Raw genomic sequence first — 27,479 nt, 5'->3', positions numbered from 1 at the left:
TATATCTTGTCTTTCTGCTATGCCATTTTTATGCCTCATGACAAGTTATGATTTGAAGTCCCATGAAGGTTTGTAACATCCCCAACCCCCCTAACAAGATTTTTAGATGAGGCAAGTCAATTTTGAAAGTTCAATTCAGTCTCTCACACCCAATGCTCACAATCACGAGCTCCTCCTTGAGAGCTGGAGATGTCACTCTACTTGCAACGACAGCATGGTTCAAAAGCCTTCCCTAATCAACTTGCGCACACATAGGATGAGAAGATGGATGTCTACAACGCTATGACATTGCACTAAAATATGATTCATATGTCTTTTGTGATACATATGATGGTCAAATGTCCAGACTAATAGTTTTCAAAAACACTTCTTTTGAAATAATCACAATTGGACTCCATCCCAATCTTTTGCACCCCTAGGAGGTAAGGCACTGCTTAGCTATTCAATTGCATGACAAACCTGTGGTCAAGTTTATACAATTTGGTTTGGGCTTCATGAATGCAAGGCACAACAAAGCAGCCCAATTCGAGATTTGAACCTTAAGACCTTCCATTAATCACCCACCCATACTCCCGACTGAGCTGCTACTCATTGTTAAGTATTTGCCATATTGTACTTCCACTTCCACTGCTATGAGAAACATGTGGGCAGCATAGTGACAAAGGATGTGAAATCCGTTTATAATCCTTCTGGTCAAGCATGACATCACTTTCCCTGATGAAGTAATTAAGCTCCCTGGAAATATGATAGACGTCACCTAAGGGTGATGATGTTGGACCAAATTCTCATAATCGTGCATAAGAGACCGTGGCAAGTAGTGCACCATTTCCCTGCAAAAGAAGAGTCAAAAGAACTGTTGATAATTTTATTTTTTTCTTTGAATTTAGCATTGGTGAGATACATATCGTAAAATCCCGGGAATGCAAAATTCTATATCTTCAATGGAAACACTGTGCATCAGGTTATTGGGCATAAAGAACTTTGCTCAAACCAAAGATAATAACAGCCATTTGCAATAAGTTCCTATACAGTAGTAGACTACAGCAGACCATACCATGAGTATCAAAAACTTATTCTGAAGCATGAAAACTCCCCCTCTGAGATTTCATTTGTGAATGTCTTTACTTGGATTCCACAAATATGTTATGGTAACAATAGCTCATTTGAATTGATGATAAGACTTTACAAATTCACCATATCTGTTGATGCCAGATGGAAGTTGTGATGATGAGCCGCTGTTTAAGAAAACCACGTTATGATCCTCATTGTTCATCATATCCCTTGATCAAGGGTGTAAGGGTGGACATTGGCCCCAAAAAGCAGACAAGCCTTTACTGCACAACAGAGCCCATTTTTGCAGAGAGCTACTATTGGCACATTTTGCTCTGCCTGTCTGTTCATGCGGACACTTGGTGTAGCATAGAGTAGGCATGCCATCATCACTTAGCAGTTACTGATAATAAATCAAAGCACAGCATAGGCATGCTGTCATCACTTGGCAAATGCACATTCATATTTATCTTGGCAAATTTACAGACAGATCTTTTGGCCAACATTAACCAATCTTTGTTTCAACATACTGCATTGCTTTCCCTTTGACATACTCTATTCTCTGCACATCCCCTTGAGATTTCTCATACTCCAGGTATTTCTTGAATAAAAACTGCAGATGCATAATCGCATAGGTTAATTTAACAATATTTTAAACAAAATACTTGCTTCTAACAATCACAAGGCTCCACTCACCTTCATTTTTTTGGGAGGGAGCTCTAAGCACGTGGCTCTTTCAAACAAAGCACGAATTACAGTTGGATCTCCAATCGCCATTTCCTGTCAACAAAACAAAAGCACAAAGTAATGATCAAACAGCAATTACCATTCTTCAGTACCTTGATATGCAATAGCAAGTCCTTCACCTTTGACTCTGGTACCTAGCAGACTCTCTAAAACTTTCAAAACTTATTTTAAAGCTCGCAAATGCATGATGTTACAGAGACAAGCCTATATCCCTGTAGCGATTGGGTACATTTGCATGTGCTCAAAAATGTAACACTAAAATGTCACAGTCAGCAATTCAAACAGGTTTTAAAACTGGAGATCTCCCATACAAAGTAGCCATCTCACTGGACCTCCTAATAAAACAACACCCTACACTCTTCTATCAAAATCTGGTTACCTGGTCAAGGTAAACACTCCACAAATCTGTCCTCTTTGGATAATTTCGAAGTACCCCCTCAAACATGCCACGGGCTCTCTCTGGTGAACCAGTTTTGAATTCTGAAATGGCAGCCTGAGAAATGAACTTGATATGTTTGTGCCGTGGTAAACTCAACAATGCTCTGTCCAATGCTTTGTGAGCAGCATCAGGCATTCCCCGCTTCAGCAAGTAGACTATCCGCCTAAGCCAGACTTTTGAGGAAGATTTGAATTTCTGAATCATTGTCTTCAAAAGTTCATCTGCCAAATCATGCTGCTCGCTCCTTTCATAAATTCCCAGAAGTGCCAAATAAAGCTTCTTAGGGTCACAGTATTGCAAAGCTCTCTGGAAAACCTGCAATGTTGCTTCCTGCAAATTTTGAATGCCATCAACAGGTGTCATGTCAAGAAGGATCACTCACTCGGGCATTTATCCAAAAATAAACCAACCTGTCAGTATGCACCAAATCTAGGACTACGACAATAATCAGAGCAGGGAATAAAAGAAAATGACATAAAGCTCTATGCATTCACTGATTTGATTTGAGGATCCCATTTGTTCTCGACAATTGGAGACCACACCTGCTTCTTTCATACTACACACTTCCCCTTGTATAGTACACTTTCATGCGCATGATTGAGTTCAGGACATTCATACAAGACACATCATTGTAGTGACAGGATGCTTTTTAGGCTTTAGTCCCATATAAGTCGACAGAATGCTTAATGTTATATGGGTGACCACAAAGAGTGTGCTGCACAAATGCCTTGAATGTTTTGATTCACTCTAAATATAGATTTGAGATTAAGCTATACTATTCATTTTCCTTCGAGACATTGAAGTCTTGGTGTGAGAACTCTAAGAGAGAAGAACACAAAGAACCATGCCAATATGTGTAATCAAATGACTCCAGTGTTCAGCTGATGTAAATTTTGCTTTTCCCAGAAAGCCTGATGCTCTACGTTTATAAACACGAACCTTAGTGGGACTTCCATAAACATTTTCGAGATTGAGGAATGCAACCCAAACGTTCAACTTCTCCCCCTCCTCACGGAAATGAATAGTCTGCAAGGCCCTGTGGAGAAAGAAGTTTCTTATCAAACAAAAAACTCAAGCAGATCTTTAATAACCAAGAAAAAGAATATAATTTCTCACCGCTCTGCAATGTTCCGAGCCTTATCAACATCTCCAAGTGATAGCATAAAAGCCATGTATTTTATCCAGATAAAACTGCTATTTGGTGAAGCATGCACTAGCTTTTCAAAATCTTCAGCATTCTCTGGAGCTTCGCTACCTTCCAGCCTCTTTTTCTCCGCTGCTCTTATTGCAGCCTCCCTGGATGATTACGAAACCTTAACACTTTCTCCGTCCCTCTCCCTCCCTCTCCCTCACACCACCCCCCGCCCGCCCCCCCCCCCCCCCCCACTGCACAGCTGGTCCCGCCCTCTCTCTTTCTTGCTGCTTCAATGCATAGCCTCTACTACCACAAAATCTCTCCTATATCAAAATATGGCCAAGAGTGTAATCACATAATTACCAATTACAAGGGGAGTAACTAGATTCACTACAGCAGATTGTGATGAGTACTTGAGAGAAGTAGATGTTCTGCATCTTTAAAAAGAGTTACTTTTCCCAATGTCGGAAGAGATTGACGAAGTAGACACATCTTGGTTTCTGAATCTAACATGCAGTACCACTAATGATGTCTCCTAAGTAATAACATGAACCAACATTCAAATCAAAGAAGGCATCTTAAAGTGAGCATCCCCTAACCCTTTCATTACGTTCTAAGTTGCAAATTGATGGCTTAGTTCATAGAAAGATGAAAGCATCATTAAGGCAACAAACAGGTAGACCAAATGCCCAAACTTGAACTTACACCTAGATATTTGGGCACTCGTGACCATCCATGGCTATTGCAGATGTGAGCTATGACATTAGAAAGACGAAGAAAATGGTTTATTTCCTCAGGTCAATGAAACGTTAGATGTGAGACCAGAAAATGTACATTAAAAGTTTTATTGTCCAAGGCTAAATCAAACTTTCTTATTGAGACAGAATTTTGAGCAACCATTTGTTGGGGGTAAAGGTGCATGTGTCTACACCATCCGTGTATGCACTACACTTACAATACCCACACACATGTACACGTTATTCTTTATTTTTTCAGTGACTAATGAACAAGGGAAGGCCGGTCACACATTCATATTGTTGGAGTTCCCACATCTTGAGTCTCTCTCTCTCACTCTCTTGCTCCATCCTTCATAGCTTACACCTCTCGTGCTTCCACTTCCGCTTGCTCCTGCTTCCACTCAGGCTTCTCCCTTCAATTGGTATCGGAGCTAAGGTCGAGGAGCTTCACCTGCCATTGCTTCAGCCCCAATTCGAATACCTACAACTTGAAGCTTTTATGGCAACCCTTGGTTCATACACCGGAGGTATGCATCAGCTCTATTGAGCCTCCCTCTTCTCCAGACTTGTTCTAGCTTGCCCAAGGACTTCCAAAGGATTGATTGAGCACTAGCAAGTGCTCTAGTGTGGCCATTAACTGCAGCAGACTGATCAGAATGAACAGCCCAGTTTGGGCCTGTTTTTCCAGGCCATCTCCCTAGCATTGACAGCTCCCGATTGACCTCCCGGATACTTGGCAATGCATTGGGCACCCTTCTTGGCATTCTTGGTTCTGCTTGGGCACACTTTAGAGGTGTATATCTTCACCCATTGCTGTGAATATACAGCAAACCTGCTGTATACAGGTCTAGGGTAACATCTCTTCAGTGTTTGGGATCCATTATTGCTCATACACTTCATGTATTTGGTGTTAGGATATTAAAGGATGCTTGGGTGATGTCTTAAGATGCTTTCTGGGGTGTTTTGAGCTGTCACTGCTGTAATACACAGGGCAGTAAGCCATTTATCAAGGAAACTGAATGCTTATTGCTACTTGATGCTATTTGGGTACTCATTGGGATGTATTGATGCTTAGCCTTTAGCTAATTGCTTGGATATGCTCTTGAGAGCTTTTGAGCTTCAATTTTGAGCTTGGTAGCATTCATCTTGGCTGTGGTTACATGCTTTGGTTGCTAAAGTGGCTCACACAATTACAGCCTTGAAGATTTTATTGGGTTTTATGCTCCTTGCTTATGCTTCATGTATCTTGGATGCTCGGATGTCATGTATATGATCTATTGAACTTGTCTTTCTCAGTTGTCTTTCTCACTTGGATATTTGCATTGAGCTTTGAATTGAATAATTAAGCTTGAGCTTCTTCATTGAGACAATGGAACTCATTGAGCTATATACATGCTCTCTTGATACTTATTGGATGCAGTTACTCTTTAGTGGCTGATTTGATTACATGTCTTGGATGCCAGCCCTTATCTCTAACAACATAATGTCAGTGATGTATATATGCTTCTTGGCTATGTATTGAGCTACATTACCTTTTCCTCAATTGGTTGTGTATTTGGCAATTCTCTTCTATTACCCTAGAGACCTACTACATGAATGATGTCTATGCCTACTACATGTATGGTTTATTAACACATTGAGGTTATGATAGATCTTGGTACAAGTTGTATACATCTTTACTACTAGCTGCTCTTACATATCTCGTTTGTTGCACGATATACCTAGCAATGGGAGCTTGGATTCTCTTGATCGATTGCCCACAATTGATCTTGGATTCATTGCTACATTTATTACAGCAATGCTGTAATTGTAGGTTTATACATTCTTTATGAGAGCTCATGCTTTGATTTGATAGTTCATTATTGACACTTAGTGGATAGTTCTACACTTTGGTGTTTTCTTCCGTTTAGACCTTGTCTTCGCTATGATTTGGGGCTGTTTTGCAATCATTTACAGCAGAACGTCTTCTTGTAATGTGCTTTTATTTGCTGACATGATGGGTTGTGGATCAAATAATAGTGCTATCTTCGACATTGAAAAATTGGATGGCACTAACTACAACTACTCGAAGGCACAGATATGGCAAGTTTTGGTGCAGAGATTGCAGATTAAACTGTCATGACATGAGCGTGTAAAGCCTGAAGGCTTTGATGAGGAGGATTGGGATGATTTGGATGACTTATGTAAATCTACAATCATTTTGTCACTCTCTAAGCAAGTATTCTACAATGTTGTCTCGAAAGGGCAGACTACATAGTAGTTATGGGAGCAGATCCATAACATTTATGATAAGCAAAGCACTGCCTCTCAGATATATTGGCTGAAGCCACCCATGGATCTTCATATGAAGGAGGAGACTTCCATGTCTGCCCGCTTAAATGAGTTTCATTCTATTTTTAAGCATTTGTCATCGCAAAGAAGTGACTTTAAAGAGAGTCTTCCACCATTTTTCTTGCTAGTTACATTGCTTGAATCATGGGAAACATTTGATACTGCTATATGTGCAAATGGACTGAAATTGCAAGATATAGAGGGTGCATTATCAAATAAAGAAGTTAACAAAAAGAATGTTATGCTTCCTGTAACTCTCATGCTTTGACAATCAGAGGCAATAAAGATACTAAAAGCAGTAATGACCACCATGGGAGAGACTCTCAGAAGTCTTGTTTCCACTCGTGTGACAGTCTTGCAGTGAGTCACATGGCCATAAGTCTGCATTGACTTGCCATTATTGTGGGAAGCCAGGTCATGTTCGGCCATAGTGCCACGAAACGCATGATGGGGGTCAACTAGACAAGAAGCTACAACCTATGCAACCCTTTCTTGTACTTGTCCCTGATCGTCCCTAGTAGGATTGCAATCTTCCTAACTGTCTTACCCTTCAAAAAGGCTTCAGCTAACTAGGTTTACCATCTTATGATTAAAGATCATCGTTGGCTGGTAGATAAAGCCAATGCTACTTGGGGTATACATTAATCGAAGGTCTCGTGAAAGATGGCTGTAATGGAGGGCTAACGAAATAAGACACCTTCTAAATGCAAGGTTATGATTTCATTTTTTCAGATTTTGGGATTGTTGGCATGATTGGATCATGAAGAAAGCTTTCCTCTTTGATTCAGTTGCATGTGTTCAAGGGCATGTTGCGAGAATCAAGGGCCTCCTGCATTGGTAATTAGATCTTATATGGTATGCTAATCTTCTCCCTTGGAAGGATTTAGTTCCTTTGCACATGGCAATCTTCTTTGCTTGTCGTGACTTTGTATCTTCTTCTACATGATGGCCTAGATCCATCTTGCACCTTGTAAACTTGAATACTATACTTTTTTCATAATTAATACAATTACCTATTATGAAAAAAAAAGGGAGAACTCTTACAAGTACACCAACTAAAAGAAATAGATTGATTAATGATAAGTGAGATGAAAGTACAACTGATAGGGCTTGAATATATAGGCTAAGATGTGTACCTAATACTTGGACCCTTATTTAATGCTAAGTGGTCTAAATGGTGTATACACCTAAACACGTACTTTTACACACAATAATGTGTGTGTACACACGAAGGTAGAAAATAACTAACACCGCTACCATCCATTCCTTTTCCAATCGCTCTCTAGACTTCAGAGCACCTCAATCCTCTCTTGCCTCTACGATATCTTCCTCATGCCATTGCACCACCTCTATCTCTATCAGAACATCACTTAAGTCATAGAGAACATGAAAGCATTATACACCAAACCACATCGAGATGTAGACCACCGAACCCCAAAATCTGCTCATGAATCAACAAATGCAAGACAAGATTAGATACTATCTCTCTGAGGTAAGACCTTCCCATTTTCTTTTCTCTATGTTTCATGTCATAGGTTCAACCATCCATGACTTGAAGGGGATTTGTTAGTTATATTTATCCCCATATGTGACCACACATTAGTGTAAAAGTATGTGTTTAGATGTAAATAACTTTTGCACCACTTTAGCATTGAATATGGGTCAAACGGTTAGATACACACCTTAGCCTATAAATTGAGGTTCAATCAATTGTACTTTCATATCAATCAATCAACCATTATTCATCCTACTTCACCTTGTGTACTTGCAAGAGTCTCTCTCTCTCTCTCTCTCTCTCTCTCTCTCTCTCTCTCTCTCTCTCTCTGTGGAGTTCCATCTGTCATAGCCTCATAGTACAGGGGAGTTTTGGAAATGGGAGAAGTGGAAACGGAAAAAACCGGAGTTTCGGAGTTTCGGCCAAATTTTGGAAACGGGAAAACGGCGTTCTGGATTGTACACTAAAATAAATACATTATTATGTGGATATGTAAATATATCAATGCCTACAACAACATGTACCCAAATTTCATACAAAACTTTGAGTCTTCATGTCATATGATTGAAATCATGATTCATTACACATGTCGCAACTCACAAGTGAAGATTGAAGAGTCAAGACTCAATTTTCAAAACTTAAGGTAACAAAATGAATTATAATTTATGACTCATGAATCATCTATGATCTAAAGAGCAGTAAAGACTGACATCAAGAACAATGGAGACTAACATCAAGAACAATGGAACAAGAATCAGGATGCATAATAAGTGAAATCAAGATACAATGATACATGTAACTACGTCATGTGAATAATCTGTCAAAACTCCAAAGTCCAGTGAGCACTAAGCATTGTGTGCTAGTCTCTAGACTCTAATAACTACTTAGTAATAAGTATCAATATCAATGAACAATTGGCAACTGTAGTTTGGACAGCAAGGCCCGATGTCTTTGTTGGGAACGCATGCCAAGTGGTCTTTCACACCCTTTACGCTCCCCGATTTCTCCAATCCACAATAGTTGCATCGCCACTTCTTTGATCCGCCGGAGCCCTCGTATCCCTTGATTGGAGTGACGTGCTGCCAATATGTATCTGGCGCCATGATTAGCCTTTAGGTAATGGAAAGAAGAAGAAGAAGAAAAAGAAAAAGAAGATGAAGATGAATAAGGAGAGGAGAGCAAGTAGAAAAGAAAGAAGAAGAAGAGAAAGAGGAGGCGGCGGCGGCGGCAACGGGAGCTAGTGGACAACCCCAAAACGGACCGCAGACTGCCTTGCCGTTTCCGTTTCGGTCCGAAATGGCCGGTCCATTTTGGCAACCCCGAATGCCGTTTCGGGGTACTATGCATCGCCTGCTAGTATCACTTGCAAAGCTCCATACCCAACATCTTGGCCTCAACAGGCATTAACCTAGTTGCTTCATGCAAGGCATAGGTAGCAATAATGTCCACATGTTGGTCTTCAAAGATGGAAAGACATTTTTTAGGGTGGCCACAATTGAACATAAATATCCATAACCAAACTAGGGGATGTTCAATAATGTTATTTTCTTTCTTTCTTTTTGGGGTGGGGGCCATCCCTAGTAGACAATCATGAGAGCAAAAGCAAAGAGTACCTAAGTAAAGGTTTATTCTCTAATTACCAAAAACTTAAGTTTAGTCTTATTCTCTATTTACCAAACCGGTTACTCCACACACTCAATGTATAGTTTTCTCTTCATAGAAGAGCACTCGTTTGACCGAAACACTCACAATTTTTCCTTTTAATATATGCTTGAACTGGGCATGGATACTACACACATGCACCATAACCCAGCAGAAAGGTATACAAAACTTGTAGAACCCATGGGAACCTAGGAAAATAGCCACTAATATATGCCATCAGCCCCCTAGTGACATCACTCGATATAGGTGCAATGTACTAGCATAGCCAACAGTCAATGATTTAACACAAAAGCAAGAAACGTGAAACAGAAGTATAAAAATTTTCCATAGAGGAGACTGACATCTGCAAAGGTAGCTAAAATCAGTAAACAAGACGAATTTGTTGATTTTCATGCAAATAACCGCGTAAATTATTTCGTCTTACAGATAGTTCAAAAAATCTGTTTTGTTTCCCCTAAACGGGGAATGATCGAAAACCAGACCAGTGAGACAGGCCATACATTTTGTCTTATTTAGAGTTTTGAAATATAAAAGGGGCTGAAAAGTTTTACAAGTATCAAAGAAAAGGTCACTATGCGTAAAAGTCATCAATCCATTTATGCACTATTTGGAGAAGAGCTACAGCTGGAAGATTAGCTTCAAGAAGAACCAATGCATTTAGTTCAGTGTTCTGGTGGCATTGAAAACATTTCTTGTGTCAGGATTCAGGAATTGCTTCTCAACCTTGTTCATATACTAAATTCATATGTACAGCAAAGCAGACTATAGGTTCAAAGAAACATCTTTTATGTGAGAAATTTGGAAGTTGCTTATCAGACCTTATTCATGATCTCAAATTGGTTCTTACAGCAGAACACCAACATCCCATAAGTTCAAGCAAACTTGAACACTTCGAAAAGAATTTATTAGCACAAACTACACAACTGCAGTTCAACAGGCTTACCTGTCTTCCTTCAATCTCTTCTTTGCTCTTTTGTTTGGTTTATTTGAGATCTCACCAGTTGAATGGGCACTGATGTCTTCTTTCTTAACATCATTGTCTTCCCCAAGCCCGTCATCACTATCTAAAACTACATCCAAGGGAGGTGCCAACATATCTACTGTTCCATACTGAGGCACACACTCCTCCTCGAACTGTAATATAGATTCCCCAACTGTTCTCTCTTGGATGCTCCCAACAAGATCCTCCGCCTCAAATATATGAGGATGTGTACCTGCTCCCTCTTCAGATACTTCAGAAGTGTCTTGATTGCTGCCATGGTCTGGAATTTCCACACCTTTAAAGTAGGCTTCCTTCATTCCTAGATATACCCGATTCTTCTCATCATCAATCTGATCAAGCCAGCAGTTAGTCTTCTCTCTCTCTCTCTCTCTCTCTCTCTCTCTCTCTCTCTCTCTCACACACACACACACACACACAAAGAAAGGTGTGTAAGTCTATTCCCTTGATCTATATTGGAGATCCCAGAATCACAATCAAATGAAAGCATCTAGTATTATGATATACAACAATGCAAGAAAAGATAAAGGCAATGAACAAAACTAGATTCTTGCAAGGAACCAATATATGGATGGCAAATGAGCTCACACCCACCCAACTCATGAACCGGAAAAAAAGAATTGGCCAAAGTACACGAAGCTTGAAGATAGTGAAAATGGGTGGTCTACAAAAAGGTAGAGCGATCATTGCAAAGTTCAACACATCCAAAGAAAAAAGGAAGTGACCATCTAAAATATGTAGATGGATCTTTTGATATATTGCACTCCTATCCTTATAGGATAGGTTGATCTTAGAGGGCGTTACTTTTCCTTCTTTAGTTTTCCAGTTGACTATGCCTTTTGGCACTCGAAGTGGAATGTGCAAATGACAATTGATGTACTTGATTTTCCCTAAACATTAATATAACCTTCTCTTTCTTTCTCATACAAGTGCAAACATGGATGGATCCAAGGCACAAATAGTATCACCAAGAAAACCCAAAAATTTATCGAGTGTAAAGAAAGACCTACCAAAATCTCAAAGTTTATTCTTGATGAGAGCAATCCTTCCATGCCACAACAAAGCTTTACTAGAGACGGAGACATTATGCATCCACCCCTAGAAGCATCACAAGATGCTCCAAGGTTAGCAAAATACTAAAGATAACATACAAGGGGGTCTAGATAACATGAAGTCTCTCGTAAGAGTCGAGGTTAAAGAAATGTGTGCATCAATATATGATAAACTACTGCTAGAGATGAAAACACACATAAAAACATGCATTTGTGAGTGGAAAATGAAAAATATAGTGAAATAAAGGCTAAATTACAAGTTGAAATGATAGACAACATGGTGGAATTGGATAACAGCTTCGAAGAATGAAATGAAAACTTAGAAAAAGCATGCCAATAAATGTATAACAGACTGCTAAACTGAAATCTCAGCTAGATGCTTGCAAGAAGGACATTACAGCATACAAGAAAGGACTTGATATACAAAAGCCACCACCAGCTACATGGGAATTGGAAAAAGAAATGACATATGCATACCAGGGAAGATCTAGTTAAAGGTGCAAAAAAGAAGATGGTAAGGGTGGAACATGTCACCAAAGAAGATGCTCAATAGATTGCGGCTGCAAAACAAATAAAGGAGGCCATGCAAACAAAGAAAGAAATGATGAACACTACCATAGAACAAGAAGCAAAACAGAAAATTCGAACACTCCAAACTCAAGCACCCCATGAGAGAATGCCACAACCTTGAGTGAAAAAATGGGAGGTGAAAAAATGGAATGCCACAACTCTGGATGCATGCCAGGTGGAGGACCCAATGGATAAGAGAGGATGGATCCTCGCGCTAAAGTTTAAAAAGGTGGATAACAAACACTCTTCTTCACAAAAAAATGGCATCAAATATATTGGAGGTGTTGAGCTTAAAAATGCATTACATGCTGATTAGCCTCTTAAACAGCACCAAAGCATGCTTATTTAATGAAAAAAGCAGAAACGGTGTGCAGTTCAAGAGAGTTTCAATGAAACCCTAATTTGGGAGGGTCCATCCACATTTATCGATAGATAGGTCGACCCAATTCAGTCTTCATCCTTATGTGCAAGTTTCTCAATCTACCGTGCAGATTTCAGCCATCGGCCACCTACCATCTACTGTCCAACCATCACCAACTGCAGCCCATCACGTCCAGGCCTAGGCGGTCTATTTCCAACCATCGCCCTACTACTTGGAGGTCTCCATTTGCTGCATCATCATAGCACCCGATTAACCTGCGTTTTCAGCAACTGGTGCCAGAAGCTTCAAGCTGTTGCCATCTCTCCCACCATGCGACTATTGCAATGCCTACGTTTTTGCTGTCCAGCAGGCCACCTACATCAGCAAAACCTCTCTCCTATTGTCACCTACCACTTCTCTATCTCGGGTGATCAGTTTTCAGCCTTCTCTAGTGGTAGACTGCTAGGTTTACCAAATTTCAGCCTCCGACTACTGTTTTTTGTTGACCAGTCTGTTGCCCTTCATTACTTAGCACTCTCTAATCTCCAACTAGTGGTTATAGTACTTGGGATCCATCTCTAGTGGACATCACTCTCCAATATTACTGCTCTACCCTTGGGCACTCTATACACTCTTCATTCATTTACAGTTTTCATACACTTCAAAGTCATGTTCTTTCTTTCTCCTTCTACTTGTGTTTGTTTCTATGTTTGAGTTTTGAGTTTTGCTTTTAGGGTTTGACTTTTGCATGTCTGTATCTGTATCGTTGTATTTCTGTTGTGGTCATACAATGTGTTTCCTCAACGCAAACCCTAGCAACTACTCCATAGTTTTATTCACAAGAGGTACATAAGGAGGGGAAGCATGTAGTATATAGATACAATAATGATTGCTGCAAAACCTCAGTGACATTGGTGCTATGCAACCTATGAAACACTTAGATCTCAAGATGAAGTGCTATATTTGGATGCTAGATACTTTCAAAACTTGAAGGACCTTAGACCAAACGAGTTAAACAAAATGTTTGGCGCAAAGCTAATAAAAATCGAAGAGGAAATGGAACACTTTAGACGTCATGCTGGTCTTTCAGAAGCACAAGTTAGTCAACACGAAGGTTCAACCAACCCTTGAGCACCACGCCAATGCGTGAAATACGATGTCTAATAGTCGAGAAGGCATGATCCTACCATGGAGTTATATGTAGTCTGTTTGCCGAAGACGAAGAGTCCGTTTGACTCCACATAGTCAAACATGCTTCATCTCATTGATGATTATTCTTGTTCTTTTTGACTCTTCCTCCTCTATGCACAAGTGATGTCCCACCTCCACCAAGCATCAACTAAATGAAATGCTTCTCTGTGTGTGTGTGTAATCGATTGCAAAGAGAGAACAACTCTCTCATCAACTCTCCAAAACAATGTTTCTTGCTCTCCACGATTGGTCCTAGTTCTCCTCTGTCCATGAGTGTTTGTTAGTCATTCTCTCTCCACGAATTAAGTATTTTTCTTCCCTCGACACTTCATATGCATTAATAGCAATGCTTGCTCTAACAAAAAGCATAATCTTAGCATTAAAATTAATGATAACCTTAATGCAAACATTAAATGTTAAGTGATACTAACATTTAATGTCACACTAACATTAAAATTTATGATATAATTATCCTTAAATACAAAATTATTGTCCATTGAAATTTTAATGCTTATCTAGGCCACAAGGTTTTAGCTTGTCGCGTCAATCTGCCATAGCCTTGGAGTGGTAGCTCCTCGGATTCCGATCGTCAAAACCACCGAAAATCCTTATTCACAAGCATTGCCCCAACACAAAACTCGGGTATGAGTATCGAAGAAGAATACCTTGCCATCATATCCACCACTTGTAACATGTGCCCCTCATGCATGCCCCTCTTGCTAGCAGTGTCCCATGCCACCCTTAATGAGATAAAGGTGTACATGTAAGGTGTGAACCATCACGGCTCTGTGGGCAAAAGTGGTTTTGTGCACGTCATCGGATCTCGTGTCCAATTGTAGATTGATGCTCTGATACCAATGAAATGTCCCCCTAGGATCCAACCTGCACAAGCTATGCTCACAGTGAAGACATTAGACTCATCTCCCAACCGTAGAGCCAAATGGGCTCACCCTCGAGCCTAGAAGCTAGTAGCACTCCGTGCCATGACCACATGCCAAGGGTTGGTCCCATATCACCAACCACACCATCCCGGTGTATGGATGTGTGGGCCCAACAAGCCTAGAGTCCAAGATCACATAAAAATGTGCTCAATAGGGCCTTGAGTTCTATAGTTAGGACTCGGAGTCCTAACTCCGAAGTGTCCTTAGTGCATTTGCACTAAATCACTTCATGACCACTTTGATCAATGCTACTAGTGCCCCTCCGGATGTATAGGAACGTAACACTCTGGCATGTAAAAGTCACTCTATCTGTCTCGAGTCCATGCATTGAAGTCCCCTATCAATAATACATCCTTGAGCTAACATATCTCCAATCTTAGTTTGCAAGGGGAAAGTAGCATATTGTGATGATGTCATGTGATCCCATTGTGTGTATCCTGATCCACATGTATCGTGGGTCTTCATATTTGTGCATCACCTACACGATATGCTTGAGATGCTCTTCAAAAAGTATGCCATCATTCATCCCATTTCCCCCCTTTTTTCCCCACAAAAAAAAAAAAAAAGGAACTACCACAAAAGAGCTTCTAGTGCTACAAGGCTTTCTAGCTTGTGGACGAAATACACTTTTCCACTTGTACCCCTGTACATCTAGTAGCTAGCTTGCCTTTGCCTCGGTGTGTTTTTGTGTATATGGTTATGTTCATATTCCAAACTCCTATTTTCTTTTGCTCTCCTCTTCCACTCCTTGATCTCCAAATTACTCTCTTTTTTTTCGTAAAAGGTAATTGTATTAATTACGAAAAAAAGGGGACAAGATTACATGATTACATGATTACAAAATACACGAGGGCCCTAGGCCAACGTGTGGAAAATCCCAGTACTAAGCCACGAAAAAGTTACACAAATCATGGCAAAGACCCAGAGGAAATTGCCATATGCTAGGGAAGCAAGTCCTCTCGAGGGAGCAAGTCCGCATGCCAGAGTGAGATCTATCTGCCAATGCAAGAGACCTTTAAGCCGGGCAATGTGTCTCTGTACATTAGAGGCCAAATTACTCTCTCTCTCTCTCTCTCTCTCTCTCTCTCTCTCTCTCTCTCTCTCTCGTGAAGATCATTGAATTAAGTAGCAATATTTACATCAGACCATCCGGTCAACTAAGAAAAAAACAGACACAAATGAAAGGCTACCAAGACTCTAACACACAAATATCACACATAAAAGAGAGCTGATGTGGAGCGAACAATATCCGCTCGGCCTGCTCCTCATGCATCATTTGCGTCGCTGTTTACAGCTTATTACATAGCGCATTCTGAGCTGGATACATGGCAGGAGGCTCTTCAGCACCCTCAATGGCGAGCGGCCATGGAGAAGGAGCTTGAGAGTATTGACCGAAATGCAACTTGGACATTGGAAGATCGTCCGAGCCACAAGAAAGTCATCGAGACAAAGTGGATTTTTAGGACTAAGCTAAAAGCTGATGGGACTTTAGACAAGTACAAGGCTCGCCTTGTAGTGCAAGGGTTTCGACAAAATCATGGTAATGATTATGAAGAGACCTTTGCCCCTACTGCACGGTTGACTTCCTTTTGGTTGCTAGTCGCACTAGCCGCTCACCACGGTTGGCCGATACATCAGATGGATGTCAAGAGTGCCTTCCTAAATGGTTTTCTCAAGGAGGAGGTCTATGTGGAGCAACCACCAAGCTTTTCTTCTGGCAACCCAAGGAATAAGGTATTCCGCTTGCATAAAGCTCTTTATAGGCTGAAGCAAGCGCCGCTGTCTTGGTTCCATAGGATGGATGAGTTCTTACAGACTCATGGATAACATTCTACCCCTTATGACCCGAACTTATATGTTCGATCTACTACAGAGGGGGTTAGCTATATCCTGCTATACGTTGATGACTTACTCATAACAAGTTCAGATTCTGTTGCCATAGTAGAAATTAAGGCTAAGCTTCAAGCTACATTTAAAATGACAGACCTTGGTTTGTTGTCCTATTTTTTGGGGATGGAGGTTGTTCGTTCTGGGGGCTGTATTTTTATGTCACAGCAAAAATACGCACTTCAACTCGTGAACCAGTACATTACGGATCAGACACGGCCAGTGGCCACGCCTCTTGATCCTATTGTCCACTTGTCGAAGTATACCCTAGGACAGCCCTTCGATGACCATACCTATCGCTCTGTTGTAGAAAAACTTCTTTGGTTAATTCACACTAGGCCAGATTTGGCTTACTCAGTTAGTATACTCAATCGGTATTTTACAACACCTAGGATGTCACATTGCATTGCATGTCTTCGTGTGCTCTGTACATTTTCTTATGGCCTAACATATGGTTCTGGTTTATGTTTGCAGGGGTACACTGATTCTGGTTGAGTAGGAGATCCTGACATCCTGCGTTCCCATGGCGGCTACCTCTTTACCTTGGGCACAACTCCCATTTCTTGGTCCACATGTAAGCAGGAGACGGTGGCTGCGGCCAAGACTAAGTACCGGGCTCTCTTTGATGGCACTACTGAGGCCATCTATCTGAGGAGTCTACTAGCGGCACTTCATTTACCATATGACTCTCCCACAATTGTCTACTATGACAACCAGAGTGCCATTGCCCTTGCGGGCAATCCGATCATCACACCACAGACACAGGATGTGGGAGTCAACTTTTATTTTTCCAGAGAACGGGTTGAGCTAGGCACTATTCGCCTAGAGTTTGTGCCTTTATCAAATAATTTTGTAGACATTTTGACCAAAGCGGTCAACCGGCCTCTATGCGCATTTATCCCTCTTCAGTCTTTTGGAGTGGTCGACTCTAGGATCCATCATATTCGTGGCATAACACATGGCACTTTTCCTAAAAGGTTGTTTCCCTATCCATGCTTGATTGCTTGCTTCGTTTGTCTTGCTAAGCCCACCATCATCTTTTTTGCCTCTACATATATTCACCACACGATTGGCACACACACACACACTTTTATCATCCTTAAGCACTTATCCTAGTCAGTGTGAGGGATTGGCTTGCTAGTTCTGTGAATGACTTGGGTTTAAAACTCTCTTAATCTTTTCCTATCTGTCACTTAATTGGCGGCTGCCCCTATCTTACTTATGTATTTTCAAAATACTTTTCAAACAACCACAAAAAAAAGCCAAGTCCATTGTTGTTTCCATCAGCCTTTGTAGGACTTGGTAGGCCCATGGGCAGTCACACTGAGTACCCTTGGTCCAATCCCCTGGCCTCTTTGAGGTTGTTAACCCTCAAACGAACAAGGTGAAAAAGCCGGAAAATCTAAAGTAGAAGACAAGGCCAAGGCAAAAGTGAAAAAGAAGACGAAGGCACGCCAAGAAGAATGTGGAAACATAAGAAGTGCAGAAAAGTCCTAAAGTAAGGAGAAAGGTGCACAAGAAAAAGTGCAAGTCAATACTTTTGTAAAAAAGACGCAGGGCGCACCATAATTTATTTTAAGAGTGCCGATGGAAAAAGAGCCTAGGCCACGGCCGGCCATGTAAAAAAGGGGATAAGGGGATGACCGCCCAAAAGGGATTTAGGGTTTTGTATATAAAGTTGAAAAGTGAATGAGAAACTCATTCTTATGCGTGGTCAAAAGTGGCTCTCCTCTTCTTCTTTTTCTTCTTCTTCTTGCTAGCTTGAGCTTGTCCTTAAGAGAGGGAGTGTGAGAGTGCGAGGGAGTGAGTGTGTGAGGGTGAGGGACCGGGGAGGAGAAGCTCTCCATCTCCTCCTCTCTTCTTATATTCTCATCTCTTCTCTTGTCTTGCTCGCGCCAATGGAGCTTGGAGCGTGGAGCTTGCTTAAAGCTTGCACTTGGATTGTGGAGCTACCGGAGTGCGCGGAAGAGGAGGTAACTTGATCGCTATGGAAGTAAGCTCACTACACCCGTAGATATGGATGGCACGTCAGCTATGTGAGAGGTAGCCATTAGTGCTCGGCTTGGAACGCTTGAAGCAGTAAGCAGTCCGTGGATCTTGGCGGTCGAGCGAGAGCTCCCACTACATTTTGGTTCAGTTGTCGAGACAAACGGATTCAAGCCTTAAGCGCTTGCGCGCTTTGAATCGAGCATTGAAGTAGGGTTTTCCCCAAGCCGGTGCTTGAGGTAGGTAGGTAGGAAGCAAGGGAGTTTGAAGAGGTATTTGATCTCCTTAGCAAGTAGGTTTCTGGTTTTTGAACTTGGGAAAGCATGTAGTGTAGGTATTTCCCTTATGATATTTTCTTGCATTTAGGAAGGATAGGGGCAAAACATTGGAGCACATAGTAGGGTTTTTTGTTGCTGTATAACAGGCTGAAACAGGGAAAAGGGCAAAAAATGAAATTTTGCATTAAATATTAGTAAGGGAAGCAAGACTAAAGTAAATACAGGCATGGGCAGGGTGATAAGGGGCCAGGAGTGGCAAGAAATGCCACATTTTGCATTGCAAGGTTTCAAGAGAGCTGGAGAGAGGGAGAGAGCTTCATTGCGTGGACCTGCTTCGATCTTGTCATCTAGGAGTTATTTGTCCAGCACAGGTAATTCCACACCTTCCCCTACATGAGTAGCTTGGATCTGGAGGTGCTCAGCAGGTAGGAAGGCCTCAATCACTCGACGCGACGAATTCTTGGAAGTCCAACGAAAAAAGCATCACACTCGGCCTGTCCGAGTAACGGCGATTCTGGGCCGAGTCCCAGGATCGGCCCTCGGACAACCGCACTCGGACTCGCTGAAGTTAACATTCGGACCACTTACAATCGGCCCTTTCAAATTCGGCTCTCCGCTATTCGGACGGGCCGGCTCAGACATTCGGCCCTTGCAATTCGGACCTGTTGGGCCGGATTTGAATTTTTTTTAATTTTAACATATAGACCCTAAAACTGATCAAGAGACCATATAGAGTCGAAACCACATCATAGATCTCACTGGGCTGAAATCTAGAGCAAGTAGTTCAAAACTTGGCTATAAACGGTCCTTCAAATCGCGCATGGCATTTACCGTAACGGCGGGGGACTGCCCCCCTTGGACCCTTGCAGCTCTGCCCCCTCCGCACCTTCCCCAAGTAGGCTCGAGAGAAAACGCGCGCCGTGATAGGTCCTCCAAATTAGATCCTAGCGTAGTAATGACTCTACACAAGCATAGATTCTCACTTGCAAAACAGCAACCAAAAGCCCATACCCAAACAAAGACAAATAGAGACCCTAGAACCTCAATGGGCCAATCTAGCCAATAAGGGCAAAAAGGCCACACCACAAAAACACGTCTAGGTTACATTCAAATTGCATCTAGTCAGAACGGAACGGAACAACATCAAGCTACAACTGCAAGGATGACAAGACATGACAATCCTGACAATAGATGCACCTTGAGTAGCACTGCACTGACAATCCAAGACATCAGTGGAGAATCCACATCTGGTCGTGCAGTTGGGGACTCAAGGGCATTTGTTAGAAGGCTTAAATTTATAAGCCAAGACCCGGAAGATAAAGACATAGTACCGTCTGCTTATCTTAGGGTCAAACTCACCACAAAAAGAGAGCATAGTGTCGATGCTCTCATCGATGAAGGGGCAAATTTTAATATCCTGACCTATGAAGTATAGACTCTGCTATGCCAACCAGAGCTCACACTGACTAATGCAACTATTAGTCCATACGAGGGATACCCACAAGCACTCATAGGAAAGTGCAAAATCCTTGAAACTATTGAAACTGAAAGCTTGCCTATCCTATTCCATGTCCCTCCAAATAGTGCTAGTTGTGGAAAGGAAACCCTCCTTGGACGACCCTTCAAAAGAACGACCAAGTGTGAGGCCGACTATGTAGCGCAGAGGATACACTTGACACTACCAGGAGTGAGGATAATCACAACCTTTAGTAAGGGTGACCTCATCAAACCTCGAGGGAAAGACAAGGAACATTCTGACATGCCAAGTAAGCCTAGTAATGAGAGCAAGGACTTGTACAAGCGCATGTTGAACAGAGAGAACCAGTAAGTGAGGCCATGCTTGAAACAAGAAGGTCAGGAGACAATGCCAAGGACGGGCTTTTGACTTACAATTATCGTAGAAGACCCACAAAAAAGCCCAAGCCTTATAGACGAAGGTATCAGTGGAGAGCCAGCACAACGCCGAGATGGATATCTAAAGCGTTGCTACGTGCTCAAGAGTATTACGCAGGTAACCGATGGATTTGGATACCAAAACCCCATGCTAAACCTCCTCTATCAGCTGAAGGCCAGACCGTATCAAGAGCAAAGAACGAAGTCTCGAGTCAAAAACATTGGAGTGACCGAGCCCCTCACGATCGAAATCAAGAAACCAAATGGGACTATTCGAAGGGTAGATCTTCAACCTAGCGTACTTGACGAGCAGATATTAGAACTAATCGTTGAGGGTAAGAAAAAGCCACTAGTACCTAAGGAGCCTTTGATTTCCCAAGAGGATAACGAGCATCATAGGCACAACATTGCTCATGGTAAGGGTGATTGCTCATCAAAGCAAATGGCAGAATCATCTAACAACCACGAGCAAATCGTCCAGTCAATGTCAGAGCCACTTAGGAGTCCCAAGTCTCCTACACCCTCTTTCCCGAAACGGACACAAGAAGCACAACAACAGTCGTCAAGTGCAGCTGCTCAATCCCAATCTCTATCTCCATCTAAGCTTCCAAAGGTCCAAGAGATGGGACATGACACCACCTGTAGCTCTTGACCCAAGGATATGCCTATGCAATCTTATGTGACTAGATCAACTAAGGCTCGATCTGCACAAGCGAATACTCAAAGGGCAACAAAAGGCACACCCACTTCCGATCTGCCTAAGGACCTGACACTGCAATCTACTAACAATGGCCAGTCCACTGAACTAGCCATTACCACTTCCAATCAGGGATCACAACAGTCACAGCCCTTGGCCGTGACAATGCCCCTTGCGGAACGTGTCCTTAGCCATTCACCTATGGAGGCGGTATCGCAACCAACATCCTTGACAACTCCAGCACTTCCAAAGCACCTAAAGTCTAGGCTTGAGGAGCTAAACAGAGAGGAATTAGCTGAAGAGCTAGACTCTACAAAAAGAGAGGCAGTTGTACCCTCACAACCTAGCAAGGCTATTCAATAGGCCGCAACCACACACTAAAGAAAGACAATGCTAAGGCCCAACCAAACACATCAATAATTGACCTAGTTCAGGGTCCTGAGTCCTTAAAGGAGACACCGCAATTGCCCAAGAAAAAGAGGACAAAACAACGGAAACAACAGCAGTTGCAAGTGGAGGTAGATGCCAATAAGATCGAGACCAAGAGCACTAAAGAGCTGAGGAATAAAACATCAAGCCCATCTACCAATGAACCCATTGCCATCTCTCCTAACAACAGTGAAGCCTCAGACGCATCCATATGTTCTAATAAGTCAGAGCAACCATTACCATCAACGGTTGCTTACAACACTCAATCCACCGACAACAGAACTCGCATTGACCAATCAAGAGTGGATACAATACTATCACAACAAGGTGACAGGACTATACCAGTCACATCCGAGGAGAACCATGACATAATAACAGTAAAACATCAGGAAAAACACAAAAACCCCGAGAATATAAGCAATCCTAGCATTGACCAATATTGCTCATCTAAGCCTGACTCCCCAGCTATGCTTAAGCCTAGAAAAACTCCTAGAACCTTGCAAGAGATATCAACTGAGCAAGCCCTCATTGAACATAGAAGTGTCGCAGAATGCTTAACTGAGTTGGACGCTAAACTCAAAGTATTCGCATGTGTCTACGTCCTTGCAGACATGGGTGCATTCCCTAAGGAGCAGCTTGATGAATACTTGCCATTTCCCCTATCTTGGGAGGAGCAAGAATATCTTAATGAGCACTAGGACAGGCTCCCGCATAAACGCATGCAACTCGTCTTTGACGAGAAAGCTGACGAACTACGCTTAACTGTGGCATTCAATAATGTGCTCTGCCAACCAAATCTCTTAGAGATAGAGCAACTAAAGCGACAATCAGAGGGTTGAAGTCAATTTGAAAAACGTTGGTTTGAAAACCGAGTAACAATGGCCGAACTAGGAGCCCAAATTATGACAGTCTCAAAGGAGCGATTGGCCAAATGGCAGTCTCAAAGAGACCCAATCTATGTGACGCCGACTTCCTTTCGAGTACCGACTGCCATTCGGGATATGGACTTAGCCGAAACTAGCCAAGAGAACTCTCTGGCTGATAAGGTTATCACTGAGGAGAAGTTACATGTTGCCAATAGACTCAGGCAAGGTACCATGCTACTCGATGTTGCAAAATATCTATTGTTATTAAGTAAGCTGCCACGAGTACTGGATGTGTATGCCACACTCTAGTACAATCCTGAGTTCTACAATTGGTTTTATCCTCACGAAGTGACATGGATTTGTAAATATGTACATAAATAAACAATGAGTTTTATAACCTTGTATAGATAATATCAACACACACAAGCAATGATAGTCAAGCACAGGGAGAAGAGTTGGGTTTGACACGTTGAGCAGCTCAGGTCTCCTCTCATCACACATCTAGAAGTCGTGTGACCATTCCCGCCTCCACGTGGAGGGCATGCAACCCTCATTGCCGCCATAGGAAGCCCTGACCAACATCTCTGATGGTGTAGACGAGGCACCGTCCACTTCTATACACCTTTTCCCTTTTCGATCTATCCTTCCGAGGACGAGCCCTGCTCCACTCCATGACAACCAGTCCACGCAATACGCCCCAAAATCCAGGCAGGACGAACATCATCACGGGGGCCGTCCCTCTACAACAAACATTGTATGCCTTACCTCACCCCTCCTTCTCATATGCGCTTGATAATCCACTGTTTAATCCCTTTCATGTAAATAATTCTATTCTGTCGCAAAGCCTAACCTTGATTCACATTTTGCAAATTTTCCCACAGTAGCCGTCATGGAGCACACAATGCAGTTGGCATGCAAGGAAGCTCTCCTCCGTAGAAGGGAGCATAAGGCACAAGCACCTCCACTAGAGCGATATGTGCCTACCCTTAAAAGGTACATACCAAAAAGAGGCCCTAAGCGACACCGCCCCCTGGATGCAGGCCAAAGACTTCCCAGGCCAGGAGAACAAAGGCTCAAGGGCATGCCCGGGGGGTGGCAACCCCGGCCGTGCAGGCCCTCACCAAACACTCAGGCACAGGGTACTCGAGAGAGAAGAAGGCAACTAGAAACAAGAGGGAATTTGATGAACTATTTAAAAGCATTCTTGAAGTAACTGCAACTGTACAAACCTCCCTTACTACTAATCCATGGCATGTCTTTTACAAGCACTGATGATATGCATCACAGCCAACACCATAGGATTTTGATAAAGTAATATCTTTTTGTGTTGCATCTGTTCATTATAATTAATGCATGTGACTTGCATATACTCTCACGAAGTGTCAAGTGGTGCAGGACAACATAGGTCTTTGTACGAAAGTGTTCAATGCCCAAGTCACCGCAAGACCACCAACCTCACAAAGAGCCATGATGAAGCCACACCGCCGAAAGCAAAAATCACCCTTGCCGATCGCCCACATCGCATGGCCCAAAGCATGATCAGTGGCCACTTTCTCTTTCTGGGTCAAACTCTAGCAACGGACAGATTGGGACACAATCATCTCAACAACTGTTTCTCTAGCAACGAGACTGGGACACAATCATCGCTGTAATATCTAGTTTCGTAGCCTTTGAATCTCGACATTTTCCGATCCAATTGAAAGGCTGATAGCCTCAACGTATTGCAATGGTTGCACTTATGTTATTCTTTTTTTTAAAAAAAGTGGAAAAAAAAAAAAAAAAAAAAAAAACACTCACAATCACCACACGACACCTAGGGGTCCCCAAATTAGGTACGCTCAGTGACCTTGGTCGACTGGCCCTGTCCCTAGTCCCTAGTCCCCTAGCCCTCTACACATCCCCCGTAATTGTTTAGGGCACATCAAGGGTAGGACATACCTATGGAGCTTGTCTCGCCTATGGTTAGCACTGTCACCCTAACCCATTTGCACCATTCCTTTTTGCACTCCGCCTTAATACCATTGCCATCGATCGAGTTTGAAAAGACCACAAAAAAAAAAGGAACAAAAAACAAAAAGTGAGACTATGAAAAGATATGATTCTAGTTGGAACTATCTCTTATTACCACTAGCACAAATTGAATGTACCAATGGTTTTAGCTTGCTTAAGACCTTTGACTACGAGGTGCCAAGACCCTTCCCCCCATCCCAAAAAGTTTCCAATAGTTCAAAAATTTATTGTCATTAATCTTTCAAGCTGCCTATAGAATCATATTACAATATTCTCTAAATATGCATAAGATATGAAAACAATAATACAATCATTTCAAAAGGCTAGAAGACACAAGAGCTACCCCAGAGTGAGTCACTTAATAGTCCTAACAAGGTTAAAAGGCAAAAGATGAGCCTCACCAAAATGAGCACCAATAGAAGAACACCATGGGTTGGATGATACAAGAGTCACCAAAAGTGAGCCACTTAATAGTTCTCACAAGGTTGAAACGGGAAAGACAAAAGCCTAGCTAAAATAAGGTCCAATAGAAAAATACTACCAATGATTTGCTTATTGAGCTACCTTGTGGATGTCTATTCTTCAATTACATTGGGCATTCTCCTAAACTTTTTTCTGTTTCAACTAATTTCAATGTTCAACATTGCATTAAAACTAGAACAAATTGATGATGCAACTTTGAAGCCTCAAAAAACATTTACCTTGTAGCGCAAAAGCTCCACAAATTTAGGTACTTTTCCAAGGAACACTCTGTTTTCATCTAATAGGTGACCATTCTTCTTGACCTTCTTGCAGCCTCTTCCTTCACTTTTGAACTCTGCCTCAGCCTGCGCACGAGCTTCTTGTATCTCTTCACGGGTGAGGGTGGGGGCACCACCTTTGACAACACAAAAACACCAACACTGGCATGGTGAGAAAACGATTAAAGCTGATTAAACTTAATTCAGATTGTCACCATGGATAGAAAAATAAGAGACCCTGCTGATATATGACAAAACTAAGGAATACTAAAACAACAAAGACGATTTATGCTGGCATAGGTTATATGCAGAATGTTGCAATGGATAGAAAATAAACAAACTGAGAAAATATTATAACACCAATTAACCGTATCCAAAACAATGCCATGGATCGAGGCATAACAGTCACTAGTGATCAATGTAAAACTAGGAAAACCTAACAAACAACAAAAACAATTAATGCTGATGAGAATGTTGCCATGCACAGAAGCACTAACAGTCACTGATGGTTGGCCAATGACAAGCTAAGAAAAACTGAATGACACGAGGGGAGAAACAATAATAGACAACAAAGAAGATTGATGCAATTTAGGCTTTTTGCAGAATGTTGCCACGGATTGACGCATAATAATCAGTGCATGGTCGATCACAAACTAAGTAAAACTATGCCATAAATCGTACCTCTTGGGAAGTCGGGTTCGACGTTGTCCAGGATGGGAGGTTTTGCTTCATCCTGCGGTTTCTTCTTCTTCGACTTTTGGGCTTGCAAGGGCAAGCTCTTTCTTTTCTTGTCGTTAGCCATGGCGAAAGGTCCTTACAAGGCTGACAGAAGTGGCGACAAGTTCCGACCTCGGAGCCTGTTCCTGTTTCCAGGGTGCCTCTCCCTCGCTCGCTCACTCGCTCGCGCGTCCCTACCCCACTCTTACCGTCTCGTCCCAGTCAGGGGAAAATTACTGAACGTGGAAAATCACTCCCAAATTTCAAGTGATTTATCTTTTTCCTCGCTTTTCTGTTTCCAAGGTTTAAGGTCGCTCCAAGGTTTATTTTACTGCTTTTGTGTCTTTTTAGTTGAAGTGTCATTAGTTTTTGCTCTACTCTCTACCCATATTCTGTCATCATATTCGTTTTTCTAGTCATATCCACTATAAGTCGCAGGTCGGGGTGACTCTGTGATTGATGCCACTTGCTATAATCGTCTCGTTATCACTACTAAGTTGGGGTTGTTGATGCAACTACTACATTATATTAGTCAATGTGACTGCAACATTGCATTGACACTCTTGTTGTTGCATTGATTGTGAGATTACTATGTGGTTGTGTGTAACTAATAATTAGATGATTGTGACATTCCATCTATGTTGTTGCTATCATGTTGATGCTTGATCATGTGTTGACGCTACTTGTTGCATTTAGATATAAATTGATTTAGTTATATAAATGCAGCATCAATACAACATTCCATACATTGATAGTGATTAGTTAACAATTAGACATTAATTAATTACATTCAATTAATTTGTTATTAGTAATAATTAAGTAGTTATTATAGCTTTTGCTTATAAATTTAGTTTATAGCAATTAATTAATTAGCTTTAGTTGTTTGTTATAATTAAGTAGTTATTATAGTTAGTTGAATTAGTTCATATCGATTTATTAATTAGTTGTAGTTGTTTGTTATAATTAAGTACTTATTATAGTTAGTTGGAATTAGTTAGTTATTGTGCCTTATTAGATATCGTATTTATTTAAGCTGTATCTCTACCTATATAGAAAGAAATTTAGATAGTTAAAAGACACTTGTTCCATTGTAGATGATGAAAGAAGAGAGAGAGAGAGAGAGAGAGAGAGAGAGAGAGAGAGAGAGAAGATGAGACTCGAGAATAAAGAAGTTGTTCACAATAAAAGCAGACCTTCCCTTCTTGTCACTTGGAACAAAATATCCACTAGCCTTGCAATCTCATTTCTCAATGACTAGCTCACTC

At 41.7% G+C, this 27,479-nt stretch overlaps 1 protein-coding gene across 2 annotated transcripts; it reads right to left on the bottom strand.

Annotated features, from left to right (window-relative positions):
* Positions 1-392: 392 nt before the first annotated feature.
* LOC148041270 (rRNA biogenesis protein RRP5-like) lies at positions 393-26,472 on the bottom strand. 2 transcript variants are annotated; one of them, XR_015690979.1, is made up of 9 exons: positions 26,179-26,472; positions 25,459-25,634; positions 10,540-10,928; positions 3,353-3,532; positions 3,176-3,272; positions 2,177-2,566; positions 1,747-1,830; positions 1,055-1,663; positions 393-830 (listed from the first exon to the last, which is right to left on the bottom strand). XR_015690979.1 is itself a non-coding variant. In XM_087678796.1 (8 exons), exons 1-8 carry the CDS (start codon positions 26,297-26,299, stop codon positions 1,556-1,558), a joined length of 1,545 nt encoding a protein of 514 aa, XP_087534922.1. In that variant the 5' UTR covers positions 26,300-26,472; the 3' UTR covers positions 897-1,555. The 2 variants fall into 2 exon arrangements, 1 of the variants encoding a protein (XP_087534922.1); XM_087678796.1 differs by lacking the exon at positions 393-830 and having other exon boundaries at positions 897-1,663.
* Positions 26,473-27,479: the final 1,007 nt, after the last annotated feature.

Source organism: Lygodium microphyllum, chromosome 1 (assembly GCF_053477565.2).
Source record: "Lygodium microphyllum isolate KBCC chromosome 1, Lygodium_microphyllum_v1.1.10, whole genome shotgun sequence".
NCBI lineage: Eukaryota > Viridiplantae > Streptophyta > Polypodiopsida > Schizaeales > Lygodiaceae > Lygodium > Lygodium microphyllum.
The sequence above is the reverse complement of the archived record's forward strand: the minus strand, read 5'-3'. Positions and strand labels throughout refer to the sequence as shown.